This window comes from Rhinolophus hipposideros (assembly GCF_964194185.1).
Source record: "Rhinolophus hipposideros genome assembly, chromosome: 10".
Classification (NCBI taxonomy): domain Eukaryota; kingdom Metazoa; phylum Chordata; class Mammalia; order Chiroptera; family Rhinolophidae; genus Rhinolophus; species Rhinolophus hipposideros.
In genome coordinates, this window is record NC_138056.1 from 5383708 (window position 1) to 5405028 (window position 21321).

At 48.7% G+C, this 21321-nt stretch overlaps 1 protein-coding gene across 1 annotated transcript; it reads right to left on the reverse strand.

The window, feature by feature from the left end:
* Positions 1–3179: 3179 nt before the first annotated feature.
* On the reverse strand, positions 3180–21287 carry BBS1 (Bardet-Biedl syndrome 1). Its single transcript, XM_081062085.1, has 17 exons — positions 21170–21287; positions 20759–20835; positions 20605–20639; positions 17954–18226; positions 17796–17842; positions 17629–17667; positions 17477–17549; positions 14914–15045; positions 14056–14162; positions 12562–12682; positions 12236–12394; positions 11076–11145; positions 10479–10637; positions 7700–7833; positions 6657–6791; positions 5972–6058; positions 3180–5744 (listed from the first exon to the last, which is right to left on the reverse strand). The coding sequence occupies exons 1-17, from the start codon at positions 21214–21216 to the stop codon at positions 5658–5660; spliced, it is 1782 nt and encodes a 593-aa protein (XP_080918211.1). The 5' UTR covers positions 21217–21287; the 3' UTR covers positions 3180–5657.
* Between the last annotated feature and the right edge of the window lie 34 nt (positions 21288–21321).

Here is a 21321-nt window from a genome sequence, read left to right on the forward strand (position 1 = left end):
TTTGTACTATTTGTCCGATCACTTCTAGTTTTTTATCCTTTTCATTTAAGGTTATTTTTGCTGGGTATAGAATCCTAGGTTAATACTTATTTACTCTCAATATAGTATTCATATATATTGAGTTATATAAATATATATATTGAGTTATATATATTTATATATATTGAGTTAAATAACTATGTATATAGTTATTTACTCTCAATATGGTATTGAAAATACTATTCTGTCTTTTGGTCTCCATTGTTGCTAAGTCAGCTGTCATCTATTTTTTGTTATTAGTGTTTCTTTGAAGATACTTTTTGTCACCAACTGATTTTTTTGTCTTTGGTATTGTGCAGTTTTACTGTGATGTGCCCAAATGTGGTTTTTTTAATAGTTATCCTAATGGGATTCCTTGGGTTTCCTGATTCTATGAATTGATGTCTTTCATCAATTTTAGAAAATTCTGTCATAACTTTCGATATTTTCTGTCCTTACTGGAATGCTTATTAGACCTCCCACCATTCCATCCTCCTTGTCTTTTAATAGCTTATATTTTCTATCTGTTTCTGGCATTCTGGATAATTTCTACAGATATATCTTCCAGTTAAGTCTTTCTTCAGCTGCTAAACCAATCTGTTTTTATTTGTTTTTCTTTTGTTTTGTTTTTTGCCCCCGCCCCTCCTCCCGGTTTTATTAAGCCATTATTTCTCAGTCTAGTTGTGGGGCGCAGCTCCCTGGCCCTTGCTGGTATGAGCCTTGCACTCCCCCAGAGTTAAGGCCTTCGGTAGCCGCCAGTCGTTGGTCGGCCGCTCACAGCAGCTCACCATAGCTGCCGGCCACCCATGCCATTAGGGGCACGGCGCTCCAACCGCCTGAGCCACTAGGCCGCCTTTTTTTTTTTTTTAAAGTGGTGTACCAACTCATCCATTGAGTTTTACATGTCAAATATTTTACTTTTCTAGAAGTTCTCTTTGGTTCTTTTTCAAATTTACTTGATCATTTTATATACTCTCTTGCTCTCTATTTACATTTTAGGTTTCTTTTAAAAAATATATTGAAAACACATTTTATATTGTTTGGTAATTCCAATATCTTATGTCTTTAAAGCCTGATTATTCAGGTTATCATCTATGTTGGCTTTTGCTCACAATGCCTTATTATCTTGCAATTTCTGAGTTTTGACTGTGAGTTTGTATTTGTTGGAATTTTATCAATGGGACTATTTTGAGATTGGGTTAAAAGTGAATTCCTCCAGTTATACCACGTCCAACTAAATTTTCAAATAGGAGTGGTTTGGACTATCCAGATGTTGTCAATTCAGGTTGCAAACTTATTCAGGCTGGCTTGTGGTTAAAAATTCTCAGGAGAGGTTTCTCCCCTTCTATCCAGCACTAGGCTTGGGGATAGTCAATGTCCCTTGCTGGTTCTGATGAGATTTTAAAGAACCAGTTTCTGGTTTCATTTATTTTCTCTATTGATTTCCTGCTTTCAATTTCATTGATTTCTACTTTTTTTTTTCTTCTGCTTACTTTAGATTTAATTTGCTCGTTTTTCTATTTTCCTGAGGTAGAAGCTTAGATGACTAGTTTTAGATCTTTCTTCTTTTCTAATATATGCATTCAAGGCTATAAATTTCCCTCTAAGCACTGCTTTCCCTGCATCCCACACATTTTGATAAATTGTGTTTTCATTTTCATTTAGTTCAAAATATTTTTAAACTTTTCTTGAGATTTCTTCTTTGAGCATGTGTTATTTAAAAGTGTGTTGTTTAATCTCCAAGTATATTGGGATTTTTCAGTGATCTTTCTGTTATTGATTTCTAGTTTAATTCCATTTTTATCTGAGAGCAGACACTATATAATTTCTATTAAGTCTGTTAAGGTGTTTTCTATGGCTCACAATGTGGTCTATCTTGGTAAATGTACCACATGAGCTTCAGCAAAGTGTGTATTCTGCTGTTATTGAAGTCGTCTATAGATGTCAGTTATATCCGGTTGACTGATGGTGTTGTTGAGCTCAACTATGTCCTTGAAAAGATACCATAATTAAAGACTGAACAGAGAACAAAAAGAGTTGAGAATGAAAATAGCAGTTTTAAAACTATTCCAGAGAAGAACTGAAAGAAAAAAATCAGGGGTGGGGGGTGGAAAAGATGAGGGTAAGGGGGATCAAATATATGGTGATGGAAGGAGAACTGATTCTGGGTGGTGAACACACAATGGGATTTATAGATCATGTAATACAGAATTGTACACCTGAAATCTATGTAATTTTACTAACAAATGTCACCCCAATAAATTAAAAAAAAAGATAAAAATCTCTCTCTCAAAAAAAAAAGAAGAAAAATAACAGAACAAAAAGACAATATGAGAACAAAGAGAAGAAAATCAGATGATCAGTCCTGTTCTCTCTGGGATTTCCATTTATCAGATACGGGGCTTAATCAAAATTCCAGAGAGAACAGAGAAAATCCTTCAAGAAACAAAATGTTCTGGAACTGAAGGATGTACATCTCCACCCATAGCACATCAAATAGAGACACACGCTAAGGCATGTCCTGAGAACCTCAGAGGAGGTCAGGAGCAAAAATGGCCATGGAACGTCTCAGCAGCATTGTCAAAGATTAGAATACAAGTGAGCACTGCTATAAAAATGATTTTCTCGCATGAAAATGATTTTCAACTTCAAATTTTATGACCTCAGCTATCACATACATGTATGAATTAAATAAAGAAACTTTCAGAAAGACGGTGTCTTAAAAAGTTTAATTCCAGTGACTTTTTAAAGAAGGTACCTGTGGATACGCTTCAGCAAATGAGGGGTAAGGCAATTATGGAAAAGGAAGAGATGGGCCCAGGACACGGGCGAAGGGAATTCCCAGTGCTCTACAGCAGGTCAAGGAAACAGTCCTACTGAAGCAGGGGATGAAAGGAAAGGTCCAGAAAAAGAGGAACTGTCAGACCAGGTGGGGGAAGAATTAGCAACTGGTACGTATGGAAAACTAAGCAAATGGGGGGAAAAACCAAAAACGGTAATTTTTTTCTTCCTTTAAAGTTTATTGGGGCGACAGTTGTTAGTAAAGTTACATAGATTTCAGGTGTACAATTCTATAATACATTATTTATATCTCACATTGTGTGTTCACCATCCAGTCAGTTCTCTTCAAAACGGTAATTATTCCATGAAAAATAAAGACGTACCCCAAAAGGTAATTTAATTATAGCCCAGTTCTTGGCTCACAGTGAATAACTTTCACAGTAATATAAGTTATAATCGAAACAGTATCAATTTACCTAAAAACTGGAGAGAGAAGGAAAGGGCGGTGCTGTCACAGAGAGCTAAAGCCTCATCTCTTAGGCTAGGGAGAAAGTAGTGTGCAAGATTGATAAATCAAGCAAGAATAGTATAAGCATATGTAAAATAAACAGCTGAGAGAACTGAAAATGATTGTAGCAGGGGAGCAGTACTGGGGAACCGGGGAAGGCTGTTCTTATAAACTGTCTAATTCCATAGTACTAAGTAGGTACATGTTTTTAGATCAATATTTTAAAGACACCAGCTCTCCTCATCCCTATTGTACACAATTTCCTGGAGCTCTAAGTAGTGAGGGCACCGTGCACTGTTTCTTGCTTCACATTGCTTTATGTACGCTTGTCCACATCACCACAGTTAGTGTGTTTTTAATAACAGGTACATGGTGTTACACCCTATAAATTCACATGAGGGCTGGGAACAGGAACATTTTCTCCGTTCTCCTCATCATGAATAGCTAGGAATAGAACCCAGAGCAAAATTTTTGGTCCGAGTTCACACTCTTCAAAACTTGACGGGGCTGAAGGGATTGTGCGGTCATCTGACTCAACAGCCCTGCAAAGTGACAGCCCAGCCCCAGTGACAGCTCCAGCGACAGGCCCTTCCATCTGGGACAAGTCTTCTCACAACGCTCTCGGGAGAAGACGAACGCTCTCTGAATGACAGCGACACCCCCCCGCCTGTCTTTCTACTTCCAGGTTAAACCTCCTGTTTGTTCCAACTGTGCCAAAGTTGGCTTGATCTGGAAATGCTTCACCATCCTGACCCAAATGGAATATGGCTGCGAGTGACGACCATATAGAGAGGAGCCGGACAGGCTCTTTCTTTGGTTCAGACCCCTTGCTTCTCTGAACCCGTCCCCAGAAGGCATTCTTGGGGTGGGGGACAGGGAGTGGCTGTGGGCTGTGTCACCCCAGTACCTCACGGTGTCTTGGGCACAGACTGTTGCCTGGCAGTAGCAGTCAGCTTAGGGCCTTTGGCCTCAAGGGCAAAAGCTCTGCAGTTATTCCTGTCAAGTTTCCCCTTTCTGGAAACAAGTCGTCTCCTAGGACAATGGAGCTGAGTCTGGTCAAACTGCCAGACTCAAGCCCACGGGGAATAGTTACTTCCCACAAGCCTGAGCTGCCTGCCACACGCCAGGCTGGTCAGAGGGGGAAGATACAGGTCTTCAGGGAGCAGGGTTCCTGACTCACAAGTGGCTCAGGGCAGCCCCGGTAGCTCTGCCCAACAGAGCGCTGTGAGGTGTGCCAGGCAGACTGGCCAGGCCTCCGAGGCACCGAGGCCCGGGACTGTGGGTCTCTGGCCCTGGCAGTCTGAACACATGCCTTCGCTTGGTCTTCTGCCTCACTCAAGCCTCTGCGCCATGCCTTTCCAGCTAGTTCTCTCCCACTATGGCCACTGCCAGGCGCCTTTTCCACTCACATGACTGAGGTGGGCTCCAGGGCATCGGAGAGCATCTTGGCCGGCAGTCTGGGCTGCTGCCTCCTGTGCCACCTCCCCAGGGCCCCAGAAACACCCTGGCACCACTCTGCTCTGTCTAGCTGAGCCTTCCTCCCCTGGGTGTTCTTCCCAGGCATGGGCGTCCAGTCGGGAGCAGCGGCTGTGTGGCGTTCAGGAGCCTGGTGGGCGGGGGGTGGCTGGGGCCACTAGCTCCCTGCGTGGGCACACTATGCTCCCCACCCCTGCACCAGCCCCTCCCCTGGCATTCTTCACACAGCATCACAGGCCTGAGAGCTTGACTGAGACCAAGATTTCAGAAAAGGCCCCTGTGGGGAGGCCACTATTCTCTAGGCCCCTGGAACGGAAAGGGGCCCCTTGCTCAGCTCATGAGGGGAGATCAGAGCATGTGTTTTACTTGCAAGCTAAGCTGGCAGCAGCCAAGCCTCTGGAACCCCACAGAGCAACAGGGGCTCAGTCTCACCCGAGAAAAGCCTATGAATGTCCCAGGCCAGGCCCCAGCCAATTCTGGCCTGTGCCAGCAGCAGCCATGAGTGACGTGTCTGAGCCGAGCGATGGCGGAGAAGGCTCGGCCTGTGCCCTCATCTCACCTTGACCACTTCATAGCTCTCCCTGCGGGCCTGGGTACGCTTTCTGGAGACAAGTGGGGAGATGGAAGAGCAGCAGGAGCCCGGGGGGCCAAAGCCTGGCTTTCCTGCGGGGGAAGGAGCTGAATCTCCCTGGTACTCACTGGCCCGCTGCCACAGGTCAGCCAGTGGTGAGGATGGGGAGGAACCGGGAGCTTAGACAGGAGACAGAAGCTGTTGCCCCAGCAGCTGCTGTACGGGGGGAGTGGGCCCAGCTCGGTGGAAGGGGCTGGTCTGCCCAGTCCTGATTCCGCAGGGGCTTGAACACCAGCCCAGGGGTCAGGCAGCTGCCAGCCCCTCGCTCACGGGCATGTTGATATGGGCACTCAGCAGGGGTGCGCTCTGGCCTTCTCGAAGCACCAGCACCTATGGAAGAGGCACCCATGGCAGTAGGGCCGTGCTCCTCTTAGCCCCTGCTCCCTGCAAAGGCCAAGCCTGGCCTGGTCTGCACTGGCCCTAATGACAGGCCACCAGAGGGGACGGGGAGGCTGGAGGCCTCTCCTGTGCAGATACCCACCCCACCTGGCAGCCACCGGGGGCCTTGTCCAGTCACTCCCACCATCCTCCCCAAGCAGCACCCACGGGCGCCCTACCTTGATAATGTCCGAGATGCCCTTGTCACTGAGACTCTCCACAAAGGTCTCTAAGGGGTAGCTGAGTCCTGGCACCAGTAAGGGGACCTAAGATTGGGGACCAAGAGGTAAGGAAATCAGCCCTCATGCCCGGCCAGTGTTTGGCAGATTCCGAAGCACTCTCAGGCCTGCCGTCATGGCTGTGTTTCAGTGGACCCGGGCAGGGTGGGCAGAGGGCAGGCGTGTCCAAGGAGGGGGCCGCGCGCATGCTCATGATTAAACCCAGAGCTCTGACCGCCAACCAAGTCCAGGGCTTTTACATCCCAGAGTCTTGCTCAGTTTCTGGGCCTCCCATCTGGGGGACGTGGCGGAAACCCAGGCCTCTCACTGTGGAAGACTCTCCCCGAGGCAGAGACAGGCTCCAGGAGTGACCACGAAGCAGGGTGGGCTCTGGGAGAGCACTGGAGGGGCCGGGCCTGGCTGTTCTCGCAGCCCTTTCTGTGTGGCTCTGAGACCTCTCGCAGGCGGGGAAGCAGCAGCTGAGGCAGGTCTTGGGAGCTCTCCCGAGGCCCCGGCTGCGCCCTAACCTGGACTGTGGCTGCAGCCACCTGCCTGCTCCCGCCCCTCCGACCCGGGGAGAGTAAGTGTAGGGTAGTGGGCAGTCTGCAGGCTCTCTGGGTGGGTCTCAGGGGGGCGGGCGCAGTACCTTGAAGAAGGCCCGGGGCAGGGCATAGAGCGCCTCGTTGTACAGGAAGCAGACCAGCAGCCCCAGGATGGGTCGGGCTGTCGAGGTGTTCTGCAGGTGAAGTGTGAGCTTAAAGGTGGGGCCCAGGCCCTGAACCTGTGGGTGGAGAAAGCCCTTAGTGCCTAGTGGCCTCGGGCGCTGACTACTGTCCCGCCTGCTTCCTCATCACCCTCCTCCAACTACTCGAACGCACTGTCTGTCTGCCCCACAAAAGGCCCAGAAGGTTGGCTCCAGTGAGTACAGGGATCAGCAAAGGCCCAGGAAGGGGAAGGGGCTTGATGGAGGCCACTCGGCAAGTTGGTCAGGGGCAGAGCGGCCTGGGGACGCAGGCCCCAACTCCCACCTATGTCCTCTCTACTGCCCTGCCCCTCTCTTCCCAGGGCCTGGCCCACGTCCCCTCTTACCCTACGGTGGCCGCAATGATTTCACTTTCCTCCCTCTTACCCTCAGTTGCTCTGTAGCCTCTTCCTCTATCTTCCCACTTTCGTGAGGGAAAAGGAAATCCGAAGCCCAGATGGGGCAGATGGCACCTCAGGGACCCACTTAGAGCTAGTGGGAGCTCTGATGACCTTGTGGCCACTCCTCCTTTTGCCTGTGCAAGTCTCAGGGTGGCCCCTTCCCTGTCCCAGGTGGTCCTAACGCCTTGGGCCACCCTCAGTTACCGAAATGAACAGCTTCCTTCCCTGTTGCGCAGCTCTAAGAGTCCCTCCTGACTCCCGGGAAGAGACATCCCAAGGTAACTACAGTGCGCCCTGCCCCAAGTCTGGGGGCTTGTCTGCGGCACAGCATGGAAGGAGGGAGCTGGAGAGTGTCCCACTCTGGTCAGCCACGGGAAAGGCAGCACAGGACACAGACGGTGAGAGGACTATCACAAAAGGGTGAAAAGGGGACACAGGACCCATCTGGCTTGGAACTGGCTCTGGGGCTCGTGGGTTCGCACCCATCTCTGACCGCGCCCCTCTGGTCCTGACGCTGCCCATTGCCCCCAACAGCTGCGTGCTCACCACAGCATGTAGCTTGAGTGGCTCCCGGGCAATCGCAGACACGGGGCTCAGGCTGGACTCAATAGCCTGCACGTAGGCACGGGCAGCCCGGAGGCGCAGCAGGTAGAGGTCAGTCTGGAAGGTCCGGTGCATGGCTGAGGACGGACACAAAGGGCTGGTGCTAAAGGTGGGAGGAGGAGGAGGTGGAGGGCAGGGAGAGGGGTGCTCCAGCTCACGCTGCTGTGCGCAGAGCAAGTGGAGGGTAGTGGGCAAGGTCTGCAGAGGACGGAATGTGGGGAAAGGGAAGGCCGAGGTCCACCAGCCCAGCCGTGTGATGACACTGGACGCTGGACCACTCCAGGCTTCCTTCTTCCTGGTTCTCCTCCCACCTCACTGCCTGCACAATCTGTCCTTTGCTGGCTCCTTCTATTCTGCCTTAAGGGCAAGTGTTCTCTGGAGCCTTGTCCTTGGTCCTTTTCTCCTCTTCGGTCTTCCTTCCCTGGACAATCTATGTCCTGCCCCGGCTGTGACCACCCCAGAACAACTGTGAGCTCCTGATGGCTGGGACCGTGATGCTGGGTCCTCAGTGCCCAGCTCAGGGCCTGGCCCGTGTCCACACTCGATGACTGCATCTCCAGCCACTCAGCACCTGGGACAGCCGCCTGCTTCTAACTAACTCCACCTGGTGGTCCCATCAACACCTCGAACTCAACCATGTGGAAAGCAAGCTCATATCCCCCTCCATCAAGTCGCCTGGGTTCACCCCTCACATCCAATCATTTGTCAAGATTTGATGACCGAAGCCACCTCCAGAGCCCACCCCGTCCCCACACCTGATGTCACTCCTTTCCAGATTTAGCACCTTGGTCTGCCTGTCTGTCCTTGACTTTGGATGTGCGAGAGGTGCCTTTTGCCTTTCAGAAGTTTTATATCTTTATGCTATCCCATCTACTCATCTTTCCTTTTCCTCTGGTCCTTTTATGGTTTCTTTTTAACCTACCCAGAACTGACCTGTGTGTTTGGTATGAGGCAGAGCTCTAACTTTCTTTCCTAGAAGCAAGGTGCCCTCCTTTACCCACTAATCAGAAACGACACTTGACTTTCCACATATTTAAGGGCCTGCTTCCAGACCTCCTAAATGTGCCACAGATGGGTATCAACTCCTGTATCAAAACCACAGCTGCGAAGTCCTACAGCTGCACAGTTCGTTCTGCTATGTGGTAGGCTGTCTCCTCATTATTTCTCCCCAATTTCTTCTCTTAGACTCAATTTGCCAAGTCCTCAAAACAACTCACAATGGAATCTGAACTGTCACTTTGCTATGTTTCTATACTAATTTTAGAAGCTGTTAATTAATCAACAGCCTTACAACATTAGGTTTTGCTACCCTGAGACTTGGTAATTCTCATCATCTAAATATTCAGGTGGTCTTTTATGTTTTTGAGAGTAGTTATATAATTTTATTAGACTCCGGGCTTTTTTTGGGTTAAATTTCTAGGGATTTCCTTGCTATGGTGAATGGAAACTTTCCATTATATTTCTAACTGGTTACTGTTGGTATATACAAAAGCTATTGATTTTTTTTTGCATTTTAAAAACTTGTTCACCTTGGAGAACTTCCTAATTATTTCTCTACTACATCAACAGCTTTTCTTGGATTCTCTAAGCAACAATAGCCTGTTAGCTATTTTATTTCATCTCGAATTTACCTTTTTTCTTTTAAACTTTTATTTATTTAAGTGTATTTTTCCAGGACCCATCAACTCCAAAACAAGTAGTCGTTCCAGTCTAATTGTGGAGGGCGCAGCTCACAGTGGCCCATGTGGGGATCAAATCGGCAAGCTTGTTGTTAAGAGCACTGTGCTCTAATTGACTGAGCTAACTGGCCGCCCTCAAATTTACCTTTAAGCTTCAAGCAAGACCCCTTTTGAAGGGCCCAGTGGCTCAGGTGGTCAGAGCGCCATGTTCCTAATGCAGAGGTCGCTGGTTCGATTCCCACAAGGGCCAGTGACCAACACAGGCTACCGGCCGACCGAACAGGCTACCGGCTCTGACCGGGGGACAGAGCAAAGCTCATAGAACTGGAGGGGGGCGGGGGAAATCCCTTTTGAAGATAGAGTTGGTTGAATTACTGCATTTTTCTACTTCACATCTTTCCCAGCTCCCCACGGCCCTTTCGGAGTTGGCTCTGACCTGCCTTTCCAGCTGCCCCTCTGCTCTCTCAGCCTTCCTACCCACAGCTACAGGCAGATGATGCCTGAATCCGGGTAGAGCCCTGTGCGCCTACCCAACCTCTGCCTGAATCGCCCTCCCTATCTGTGTCTAGCAGGTGGACTTGTAATCATCTTTCAGGGTCAAGTCCAAAGTCACTTCTGTCTGAAGCCTTTCCCCGTCTCCCAGGCAAACTTCCTCTTGTGTGTCTCACTAGCCCTTTGCATGAAGTTAGCAAGGCAGATTGAGCTCCTGAGTTAGGGACTAGCCTAATTCAAGGCACCTGGCACAAGGCCTGGCATCATCATAGGTACTCAATGAATGAATGAGCAGGAAAAATTGAATAGGAAAAAGAAGACCCTTCGTCAAACTGTACTTCTTTCACGAGAATTCCTGCATCTAGAAGTGACTGCTCTGTCCTCTGAATTCTAAGGGCTCTTGCACCTTCCACCTTATGTGCAGGCAGGGTGTACCTGCGAAGCTGTCCCTGGACATCCTGCCCAGTTCACCCAGGTCTCCTCCCACGGCTCAGTGCTTGCTGCTTTGGAACAATGGAGGAAGAAGAGGAACGACCTGGCCTGAGTCTCACCGGTGCCAGCCTCCCGCTCTCGCAGGGTCTGATCCACATAAAGTCGGGTCTTTCGGGGCACATTGAGTTTTGTGGCCTGGGCTGGTGGGGGGCCCACCTCACCACCCCCCTCCACAAATACTGCTGTACGCTTCAGGATCTTGATAATCAGGCCGCCGCCTAGAGAAATGGACAGACAGAAAGAGATTTGTCCACCCCAGTTCCGCCCAACATTCCAACACTTCTTCTCCAAACAATCTACCTCCTATAGACTCATTTCTATACACATCTATCTTCCTGTCGAGACTGAGTTTCTGGAAGGAATGCAGTGTGTCTTAATAACCTCTGACCATTAGTTCATCTATTCATTCCGCAGTTATTTATCGAGTACGGTGGTGTCCTTGGCATTGTGGCAGGCGCTGGGGATACTGGGGTGAACTGGAGACACAATCCAGCCCAGGGCCTGGCCCCAGTGGAGGCCCTGCCCCAGAAGGGATGGGGTCTGTGGGCCTTGCTTTCCACACCATACTTCCTGTCCACCTCCTCTTCCTTCCCACCATCTGGCCTGTCCCCTTCACTCCCAATTCTATACCCCTTGGCAGCTCTGACCCCCCTCACCTCGTGTAGTCATGATGAGGGTGTTATCTTCCCGCCCGTAGCGGCCAAAGCAAAGGCTGGTCACTGCCTCCTAGGGTGGAGACACCGGAGTTTAGTTGGGAAAATATCTTTGAGAGGAGAGCAAGTCTGAAGGTGCAGGGATGAGGCTGGGGACCCCAGATATGATAGAATAGGTGAGATGTGAGGTGAGGCCCAGGGCAGTTCTGCCTCTGAAATACTCCTATATCCTAATCTGCCCTCCCACCTCGCTGCCACGGCTAGCTAGTTCCAGACTAAACATCACTGGGCTTTTGGGGTCAGCTTCCTAACAGGCCTCTCAGCCTAGTCTTTCTCCCCATCTGTCTTTCCCAATGCTGCCTCTGCTGCCTCTCAATCATGTCTGTTCTTCTGGAAACCCTCCAATGCCTGTGCTCCCCATCAGGACCTTTCAGGCTTCCACATCGGGCTCCCATCTGCCTGTCCCATCACTTCTCTCCTCTGTATCCTTCCCCCAGCTGCACACTGCCTGCCCGCCCAGCAGCCTGCAGTCCAAACCAGTTGCCTTTACGTTTTCTATTGTGACCCAGGACACTTTATACATACGTACACATAAAAGCTTCACACGTGATATACTCTGAACTTTCTTTTTATGTTGCTGCTTGTGACTCATTTAATTGTGACTTTCAACTTACTGTTTGAAAAACTCTGGTCCAAACTCAGAAAACTACCTGGATTCCCTCATCAAGAACACTCAGACCTCAGTGTTTGTTCATACTCTTTCTGGCCTGGAATGCTCTTCCTTCATTTATTGACTTGGCAAACTGCTTTGAGGCCCAGCTGAATCATCACTTGTTCTGTGAAAAGGCTCGTGAGTTCCCTCCCCATTCATCCTTCTCCTCCGCCCCACATTCAGCCTCTGTGCTTTTCCAGCACCTCGCTCTGCTTCGGTCTGCCTGAATTTAAATTAGATGTGTCTCTGCTGGCTGTCACCTTGGATAGTAACTTCCCTGAAGGCAAGGATTTAGTCACTGTTTTATCCCCCCCAATACAGTGAGTTGTACATATAAGGTGCTCAATGTTTCTGAAAGGCATTGAAAGTCAAGGGCGGCGGATGGAGTGGGATCAGGAGGCAGTTAAGCAGCCCCCGAAGGTGGGAATGGGGCAAGGAGTCGACGGCTCACCGGGGTGCGGATGACGTTGAGCAGGGTCTTGTCGTGGTAAATGCGGACCTCTCCATTGGCCAGCCCGGCCATGACGGCCTGCAGGCCCCGGGAGCACTGCTCCAGGAGGTTCATGGTCAGGATGGCTGCCGGCATCTGCACTGTCCACAGCTTCTTACCCTGGGAGGGAACAGCCAAGTGTCGGCAGGGGAATCAGGGCCTAGCATGGCCAGAAGGGGTGGCTGGAGTTGCTGAGACGGGGACATCAGAAGAGCGCGCTTGCCATGGGGGACCGGGAGACATGCATGGAGGGGCCGGGGGGGGGGGTGCTTGCTGGGAGGCCACACCTTGTGGGTGAAGCCATGCAGGCTGTCTTGGGTGCTGCCCACCACCAGGATCTTGTGTACCCGGACAAGCCCCACAGGCTGGGCACTCAGCTCGATGCAGTACTTGGGGCGCTTGGAGTCTCTGTGGAATAAAGACACTCTCCCAGCCCGAGAAACCCTCTCTGCTTCCCTGGCTAACCCTCCTCTTTCTCAGCCCCACAGACTATCCTGGAAGGAACCATGGAGCCAAAGCAGATGACCTGGTATTATGTCCGCCTATACCACTTAGTAGCTGCATGACCTTAGATAACACGAAGGGTGCTTTCCTTCCCGGTTTCCTTCCCGCTTTTACTAGCATGAGCTGCAAGGTAACCTGGCGTTGAACAGTTTACAGTGAGTGTACCTTAGGCCAGACCAAGTGGATTTAGGCAGTTTCGTAATTTATCAGGAAGCAGGAGTAGTTTGCTCCATGTAAATGCACTGTGTCAGTTTCCTGGCTTCTGAATCTTAGTTGCTCTTATCCAGAGAGTAGGGGTAGTTCCTGCCTGCCCATCACAGACTATGGCTCACTTTTCTTCATCACTGAGTCTAGGCCAACGTCACATCCCATCTGATGACCCATGTGAGAGCCTCGCACTGGTCTCTGGGCCTCCTTTCAATCTGCCCTCCACTCAGCAGAGTCATTGTTTAAAAACGTGAATGGATCGTGTCATTCTTCTGATGAAGATCCCATAGCAGTTTCTGACTGCACTTCCCATACAATCCGAAATCTTTGCCATGTCCTAAGAGGTCCTGGGGAGCCAGCCTGGTCTCCACGTCACCTCTTTTCACCCTCCTCCTTGCCCACATGGCCTGAGAAGCACAGGCCAGAGTCTTTCCCACCTCGAGGACGCTTAAGTTCTTTTTGCCTGTGACACTCTTTCTCCACGTTTTGAATAATGGGCGCCTTCTTCACTTCCAAGTCCTCTCCACAGACAGGCATTTGCCGATCACCCCACCCCATTCTTTTTTTCTCCCTGAGCCTGTATTTTTCCTCCATCGTGCACATCCAATTTGCAGTAGAGTCTTGGTTTATTGACACTAATACCTGTCTTCCCATGAGGGCAGGGACTATGTTTCTTTTGTTCATCAAATTGTTTCCCCAATACCTTATACAATAGGTGCTCAAAAACATTTCTTGAATTAAAAAGTGAATGTTGGAAGGAATATCAAAGTAATGCACTAGAAAGCATCACAGACCTCTACGGCAATGTAACAGATGAGAGACTCTTTCTATTTCTTCCCATCTCTGATGGCACTGCCCAGTGTTACAGCGTCCAGCCCAGTCTCTCACTTTGCCAACTCCCATCATACGAACCTCCAGGCAGTCCCCTTGTGCTCGTGGGCTCAGCCTCCTACATGAACTTCTCTGCTCTTTCCCTTCCCAAATTCCAGCCCCAAACCCCCGTTCAAGCCCTGAAACCACCAGGTATCTGAGATGTTCCTTGTGGCCCCCAAGACCACAGATATGGCTACCTTCTCAGGACATAGATATTCCCGTTGCGGCAGGCAGCGGTGAGCCGGAACTCTACATCAAACTGGCCAGAAACCTCCAGGAAGACGGGGACGCTGGGTAGGCTCATCTGCAAAGAAGAGGTTCAAACACCCCAAATTCCCAGCGCCCCAGGCCTTCCCTACCCTGGAGGAACCTACTGCTCTCAGTTGGTTCCCTGTCTTAAGTGCCAACTCTTACCTTGTTGGTCACAGTTTAAAGTCCCACAGTTTTTCTGGAGGAAAACTCATCAACACGTGGCAAAAGCCCTTAAGTCTATACCCTTTGACTAAACTATGCCAATCTAGGAATGCATCCTAAATACTGAGACAAGCATGCAAAGATATTTGGGCAAAGAAGCCTACTGCAGGGGTATGAATAACAGTGAAAAACTAGAAATAACTTAAATATACAATAGGTACATAAATTATGGTATAGCTATAAAATGGATATTATGTGGCCTCTGAAAAGGCAGATGTAGTTTTATATAGCTAGGGGAAGACACGAATAATCTGCTGCTACATGAAAAGAGGTTACGTCATCCTATGCCATAAGGCTGTTCATATATATATATGTATTTATTTATTTATGTACAGTTATATACCTGGGTCTAAATATGAACATGTCTGGAAAGACATGCTAAAACTTTTAATAGTAGGTGTCTGTGTGTGGTGGGATTTGGAGATACGTATCTTTTTCTTTATGCTTATCTACATTGTATTGTGTTTCTGTAAGGAACACGTATTCCCATGTTCCTAACTGGGCGCAGGAGGTGCAGGGAAAAAGAGGGAGGGAATGCAGGCGGGGCCTCAGGTATGTCCAGGGTCGGGCCCCACACTGACCTTGGCCAAGATGGTGAATGCCTCCGAGTCCAGCACCAGGAGCTCCTTGTTCTCAGTGCCCAGCACCAGGCAGGACACGGCGTCCTCCTCGGCCAGGCTCTTCTTTAAGGTGCTCATGGTGGTGATGACTGTCTGTGGAAGGACTCCAGGGGTCACCCAGGGGGGCCCACACAACCATGCCCCCCGGACACCCCCAAGATGCCCCAGGAGGGAAAAGAGAAGGCAGAAGAATATCAGAGAGGCAACAGAAGATTTATGTACGAAGGTGTTTATTGCAACCAACCTAACTTTCTAATAAAAGAAGACTAAGTCAATTAGGAACTATCCATATGATCCTAAACCAGGCAGTCATTTAAAAAAGCAATGACAGGGAGAATGCTTCTAATGTATTATAAGAAAAAAAGTAGACAAAAAGTTATGTTAGTATAATCCTAGTTTAAAAAACATTTGAATAGAAAAACATGATGACAGGCTAAACCCTTGGGGCCGGACCGGTGGCTCAGGCGGTTAGAGCTCCATGCCGGTTCGATTCCCACATGGGCCAGTGGGCTCTCAACCACAAGGTTGCCAGTTCAACAACTCGAGTCCCGCAAGGGATGGTGGGCTCTGCCCCCTGCAACTAAGATTGAACACGCTGAGCTGCCGCTGAGCTCCCAGATGGCTCAGTTGGTTGGAGCGCAGGCTCTCAACCACAAGGTTGCCGGTTCGACTCCCGCAGGGGATGGTGGGCAGCGCCCCCTGCAACTAGCAACGGCAACTGGACCTGGAGCTGAGCTGCGCCCTCCACAACTAAGACTGAAAGGACAACAACTTGACTTGGAAGAAAGTCCTGGAAGTATACACTGTTCCCCAATAAAGTCCTGTTCCCCTTCCCCAATAAAAAAAAAAAAAAAAAGGAAAAAGGAAAGGCTAAACCCTTAAACACAAATACTGGTTATTTCTGCTCGACAACGAGACCACAGGCCAATGTTTAATTTCTTCATTGTGCTTTTCTATCATTTCTACAGGGGGCACGTGTTCCTCTTGTAATTTTGATTGGAGACAAAACAAAAAAGAAGGGAGGATCCCTTTTTTAAGAATTTCTCCTATGGAAATAATTTAGCAGGACCAAAAATGTTTATTTGGATAAAGCTGTTCATTGTATGATTATCTTTAAGAGTAAAAAAGAGAAATCATTCTCAATGCCTAGTGGAAGGAGAAAAGTGACAAAAGCATGGAAGTTAGTGGCTCCCAATCATGTAATCAAGACACAGGCTTGGAAAGACTTTCTCTGCCCTCAAACTGGATCTTTTAAACAGTAATTAATTCACTTTCCGATTTTCGAAGTACTCAGAGATATTGACAACCGTGGATCTGAGTGGCTTATCAGCAGGAGGGAACAATGTTTCTCACAGAATTGGTCTAAGACTAGCCAAAGCCGAGGCATGTGTTGGTCAATGTACTTGGCTCAACTGGCATCTACAGGAAGTGGATGGTTCCCCTGAAGCTTTCTATAATGCAGAGAATAGCTCTGGGAGTCCATCCCTGGACTTAGGGTCAGCCCCTAGGTCAGGAACCACTAGAGTTCATCGGTGAATAGATTCATCAATAAAGCAATTAAAATTATAACTAAGAAAAGAAAGTGAAGTGAATAAAACGGATATATTTCTTCTCCAAAGACCTACATGTGAATGGTTACATAAACCATGAATGAAATTATGAATAATCAATGAAATAATCAAGGGGCCTCTAAAAATGGAGTTCTTAAAGACTATCTAATGCTCGAGATATAATGTTATGTACTCAAGGGAAGCAGGATATAAAAGCGTATTTATGGGCAACCAGATGACTCAGTTGGTTAGAGCGCAAGCTCTGAACAACAGGGCTGCTGGTTCAATTCCCACATGGGCCAGTAAGCTTACTGCCCCCTGCAACTAAGACTGAAGACAACGAGCTGCCGCTGAGCTGCCAGAGGGGCGGCCGGATGGCTCAGCTGGTTAGAGTGTGAGCTCTCAACAAGGTTGCTGGTTCAATTCCTGCCATGGGATGGTGGGCTGCACCCCCTGCAACTAAAGATTGAAAATGGCGACTGGACTTGGAGCTGAGCTGCGCCCTCCACAACTAGATTGAAGGACAACGACTTGGAGCTGATGGGTCCTGGAGAAACACACTATTCTCCAATATTCCCCAATAAAATTTAAAAAATAAAACATCTTTATGAAGGAAATGTACCAAAATGGTAAGAGTGAGTATATCTGGGGAATGAGATTGTAGTCATTTATTTCTTCTTTATACTTCTCTTTATTTTCCAAATTTTCTCTGATAAGAATATATTCCCTTTACCCTCAAGACAAGGAAAGTTCTACAAAGTTTCACAACTATAGAGCAATTCAAAGCTGTCACTGTTCATGGGAAATGGAGAAGGCCCTGCAGCTGTGGCCATATATATGTGGCATGGGTTGGCAGGGACACTGCAGTGTGAAAGTAGTCAGGTTTAGTTGTAGAATTTACCACTGATGTTACGTGGTTTTTAAAAAAATTATCCATATTTTTTATACGGAAATCAAAAGAGAAGAGGTATTACCTGACGTCTGATGGCCTTGGACTTGTGCTGGTTCACAAACGCCTCCATTTCGCTCAGCTCCAGCTGCAAAAAGCTGGACACAGAGAGAACTGGCATCAGACGCTCCCTTACCCCGGAGCTTCCAGAGCCCCAGCTCTCCAGAGGGCCCTTACCTGAGCGACTGTACAGACAAAGGCACCTCTGCCTTCTCCCTGCAAGGAGAGGGGCAATCATGGCAGGTTTGGTGGAGGAATTGGGGGTCAGACCAAGAGATCTGAGATGAAAGAGTGGAGGAGTGAGGGGGAGGTGGGAGTATATGAAGGGGAAGGTGGGCTCTCACCGGATGCCCTCCAGCATCTCCTTCAGGGTCAAGGGGTCGATCCGATCCTACGGCAGCATGGGAAGAAGGTCGAGTCTGTGAGCTCCAGAGCCAGGCAGAGCACGGATGACTCATGGCTGCCGTCTTTGCCTTCTGTGCCCATCCCCCACATGACTTACCTCCTTGGCCTGGTTCCAAAGATCTTGTTCCAGGGGGTTTGGAGGCAAGTGGGGCAGGCTGAACTTGAAGTAGGGCCTAAGATTCTTATAAACATACACACAAGGGCCTGAAGCGAGTGCCAGAGCCGGTGTCCGGGGCTCGTGTTGATCCATGAGGAAGGTGGCAACAGCAGCTGGCAGTGCAGGTAGCGGGCTTTCGGTCAGCACTGTGGGTCCTTTGAGCACCTTCAGGCGGGGCTGCTGCCCACCGGGGCCAAGGTCGCCCACCACCAGCTGTAGAGAGAGGCTGGTTTATTCCAGCTTCAGCGTCTAAAGACCCCTCCACTGACCCTCTTCTTGGGTTCAGATCTTTTTGCTGGTGCACATTCATTCACTCCACACCAGTGTACCATGGAGGGTGGGGGGTGGAGAGAGGGGGACGACAAAGGCTTTCAAATAAGGTTTCCAAGCTCTGTGACCTTGGGAAAGTTGATTAAACTTCCTGAGCCTCTGCGAAATGGGAATATGTGTCTACTTCATGACACTTGTAGTGAAAATGAAACGAGATAACGAATATAGAACCTGGTGAGTGCTAGTGAGGAGTAGGTGGCAGCTGATGTTTTCATTATTCTTTCGGCAAACATTTTAGGGCCTGCTCCAGGCCAGGCACCATTCTAGACACTGGGATAGTGGCCGAGGTCAGTGGGGCACTGGAAACTCCTACCTGGGCTTCTGAGTCCTGGCTTCTGAAGGGGAAGAGAGCTAAAGAAGCAGAAGCAAGCACGCAGAGCAGAGTACGCTCTGCGGACGCAGGGAGGAGAACCAAGCTCCTCAGTCTCTGTTTTCCATCCTCCAACTCGCTATGGCTGCCAAGCAAGCCCAGTCTCCTGAGTGAGGCCTTCAAGGCCCCTTGGACCTGCTTCCCAGGTTGTTTCCCATCACTTTCCCAGCCAGAATGGGTGGGGGCTGCCCCACAAAACAGCTGGATTCTGAGCATGTATACAGTGTACCAAGAGATACACCAGAAACATTCATTTAATCCTCTCAACAACCTGTGAGGTAGGCAGTATTAGTAGCCCCATTTCACCAATGAGGAAGCTGTGGGTTTGACATGTTAGATAAGAGTCACACAGCTAGTAAGTGGTAGAGCTGCGATTGGAGCCTAGGTCTGTCTCAATCCAAAACCAGTGCTCTTAACTACTGTGACATTGGCCTCAACTTTATAACTCCAAATTTACTCTTTCCGAATATGCTGTGAACTTCTAAGCTTCTGCGCCTCCGCTTGTGCTGTCCCCTCTGCATGGAATGCCTTCTTGATACACTTCATTCATCCTTCAACACTTAGTTCACATGTCACGGCCTCTTGGTGCCTCCAGACAGGTTTCATTCTTCTCTCACTGGTGCTCCCGTAATACTTCGCATATGTTCTATTTTAGCCTCTACTCCACAACTATTTATCAAGTATCTAATTTGTGTCAGGCACGAGGCTAGATGCTGGAATCAATAGTAAATGAGCTGGCCATTAAAAAAGTCATTACACGAAAGCATCTGACATTTCACATTAGTAATTGAGTCGGTGATTTCTCTACCCTTTACTGCTATAAACCCAATGCCAAGCACCCACTAAAGTGTTCAGTCAACATGATGGGTGAATTAAGGACAGTGTCTATATCATCTCCCAACTGTGTGCTGATTCATTTCTGTGTTTAGTGTCTGCACAATGCCTGACACACAGCAGGGGTTCACTGTAGGCTTGTGGAATTGCTGGATGATTTACAGATAGGACTTTGGTGGCAAAAGGCACTGAATCCCACCGCACTCTCCTTGTAGGGTATGATTCAGGGCTGTCTGCTAGCTGCCCACCTAATATTCCCATCGTGGGTTCACTGCCTATGGTGATGGCTGAGCTATAGTGGAATAAACACATAACTTGGAATCTGACAGACTCAGGTCTGCCACTTTTTACAAACTCAGTAAAGTTAGCCTCTCTGAATCTATTTTCCCATTAACAAAATGGGGATCAATATTAACCATGCATGTGAAAATGCCTCAAAGAGGGTCTCGTCCAGAAATGGATACTCAATATATGTCAACTTCCTTTCTTTAGCCCACTGTATTTCTCAACCTTTTAAAAATTTAAAATTGTTATTTCTTTCTTTATATTTTACCTATCTTTATATTTAAATTTTAACTTTTCTATTATGGAAAATTTTCAGTCATATGAAAAGTAGAGAGACTCATATAATGAACCCCCCAATTCCATCATCCAGCTTCGACAATTATCAGGTCATGGCTAATCTTAAAATCTATGCCCTTTTGATAAACATAAAACTCAAATCCCTCCCTTCTACTTTCCCTCCAGATTCTAAAACCCCACACCCAACCAAGGGATGTGCTCTTCCAGCAAAGAATTATGTCAAGTTAACAAAATTAAGAGGCTTTGTCTTAGTAAAATCCCCAGCAGCATTTTGTTCAGCTTTACTTTCTGCAGTCTGTATTATGAAATCAATAGGGTCTCTTCACCTTCCACATAAAAATAAAATTTAACACTAAATGTGCTTTTTCAGAGTACACGAGTTCCAGATTATGCTGAGCTTCTTTGGAGCCATCAGAAAAACCTTACTTCAGGCATTTCCCCCCTAATTCTCTTTCTGCTAGGATGATCTGCTTACCTGGTACTCCCCGTCCCCATGCAAATCTGCCAGCGCTGGAAAACACAAAAGGGACGAAAGCCGGGGTCTCAGAATCCTAGAGGCTTCACTACAGAACCATTATCTGACTCCTCTTTCTCCCCAGAACCCAGGATTCCTGGTTCCAGAGACTCACCCAGGCAGGCAGAAAAGGTGTGGATGTTGGCCATAGGGTCGTAGTGCGCATCCAGCCATTTCGAACTGGCCTCATTGCTGGGAGAGGGAGGAAAGAGTTGGGGAGTGAGTACCAAGGTATGGGGAGAAAGCTTTGAGGGAGCTGGTCTCTGAGGGTGTGGGTTTGGGGAGCTCTGAACTGTAGGTACAGAACGTCTGAATCCAGGTCCAGGCTCCACCACTGGGGCACTGGGTGATCTCGAGTCACACATACACCCCCTCACTCCTTGGGCCTCAGTTTCCCTCTTTGATCTCTAACAGCCCTTCAAGGAAAGCCAGCGCTGTTCGAGAACGGCAGGAGCCCAGATCCCGGGGACCAGGGCACCCTCTCCACACTTATAGGGAAGGAGGCCTCGAGGACTCCAGCCTTTACCTCTCAGCTCTGCAGCTGTCGGAATCCGACGAGGACGCAGCAGCCATCTTCGCAGGCGTCGCCTTGGCAACCGGCTCTGGCCAGCCGCGGTGCAACTCCCAAAAGCGCCCGGGCTCCGGGAAGCGCGCGTACAAAGGTTCCCGACGCGCAGC

Bases quoted from the DNA above. Each gene is read 5' to 3' on its own strand.
- BBS1 (XM_081062085.1), bottom strand. From the start codon at position 21,216: ATGGCTGCTGCGTCCTCGTCGGATTCCGACAGCTGCAGAGCTGAGAG. The intron at 10,638-11,075 runs GTGAGGGGGGTC...CCATTTCTCTAG, and splicing joins CCTCATCATGACTACACGAG to GCGGCGGCCTGATTATCAAG. The intron at 5,745-5,971 runs GTAGGGCGCCCG...CCTCTTCCATAG, and splicing joins GCATCTCGGACATTATCAAG to GTGCTGGTGCTTCGAGAAGG.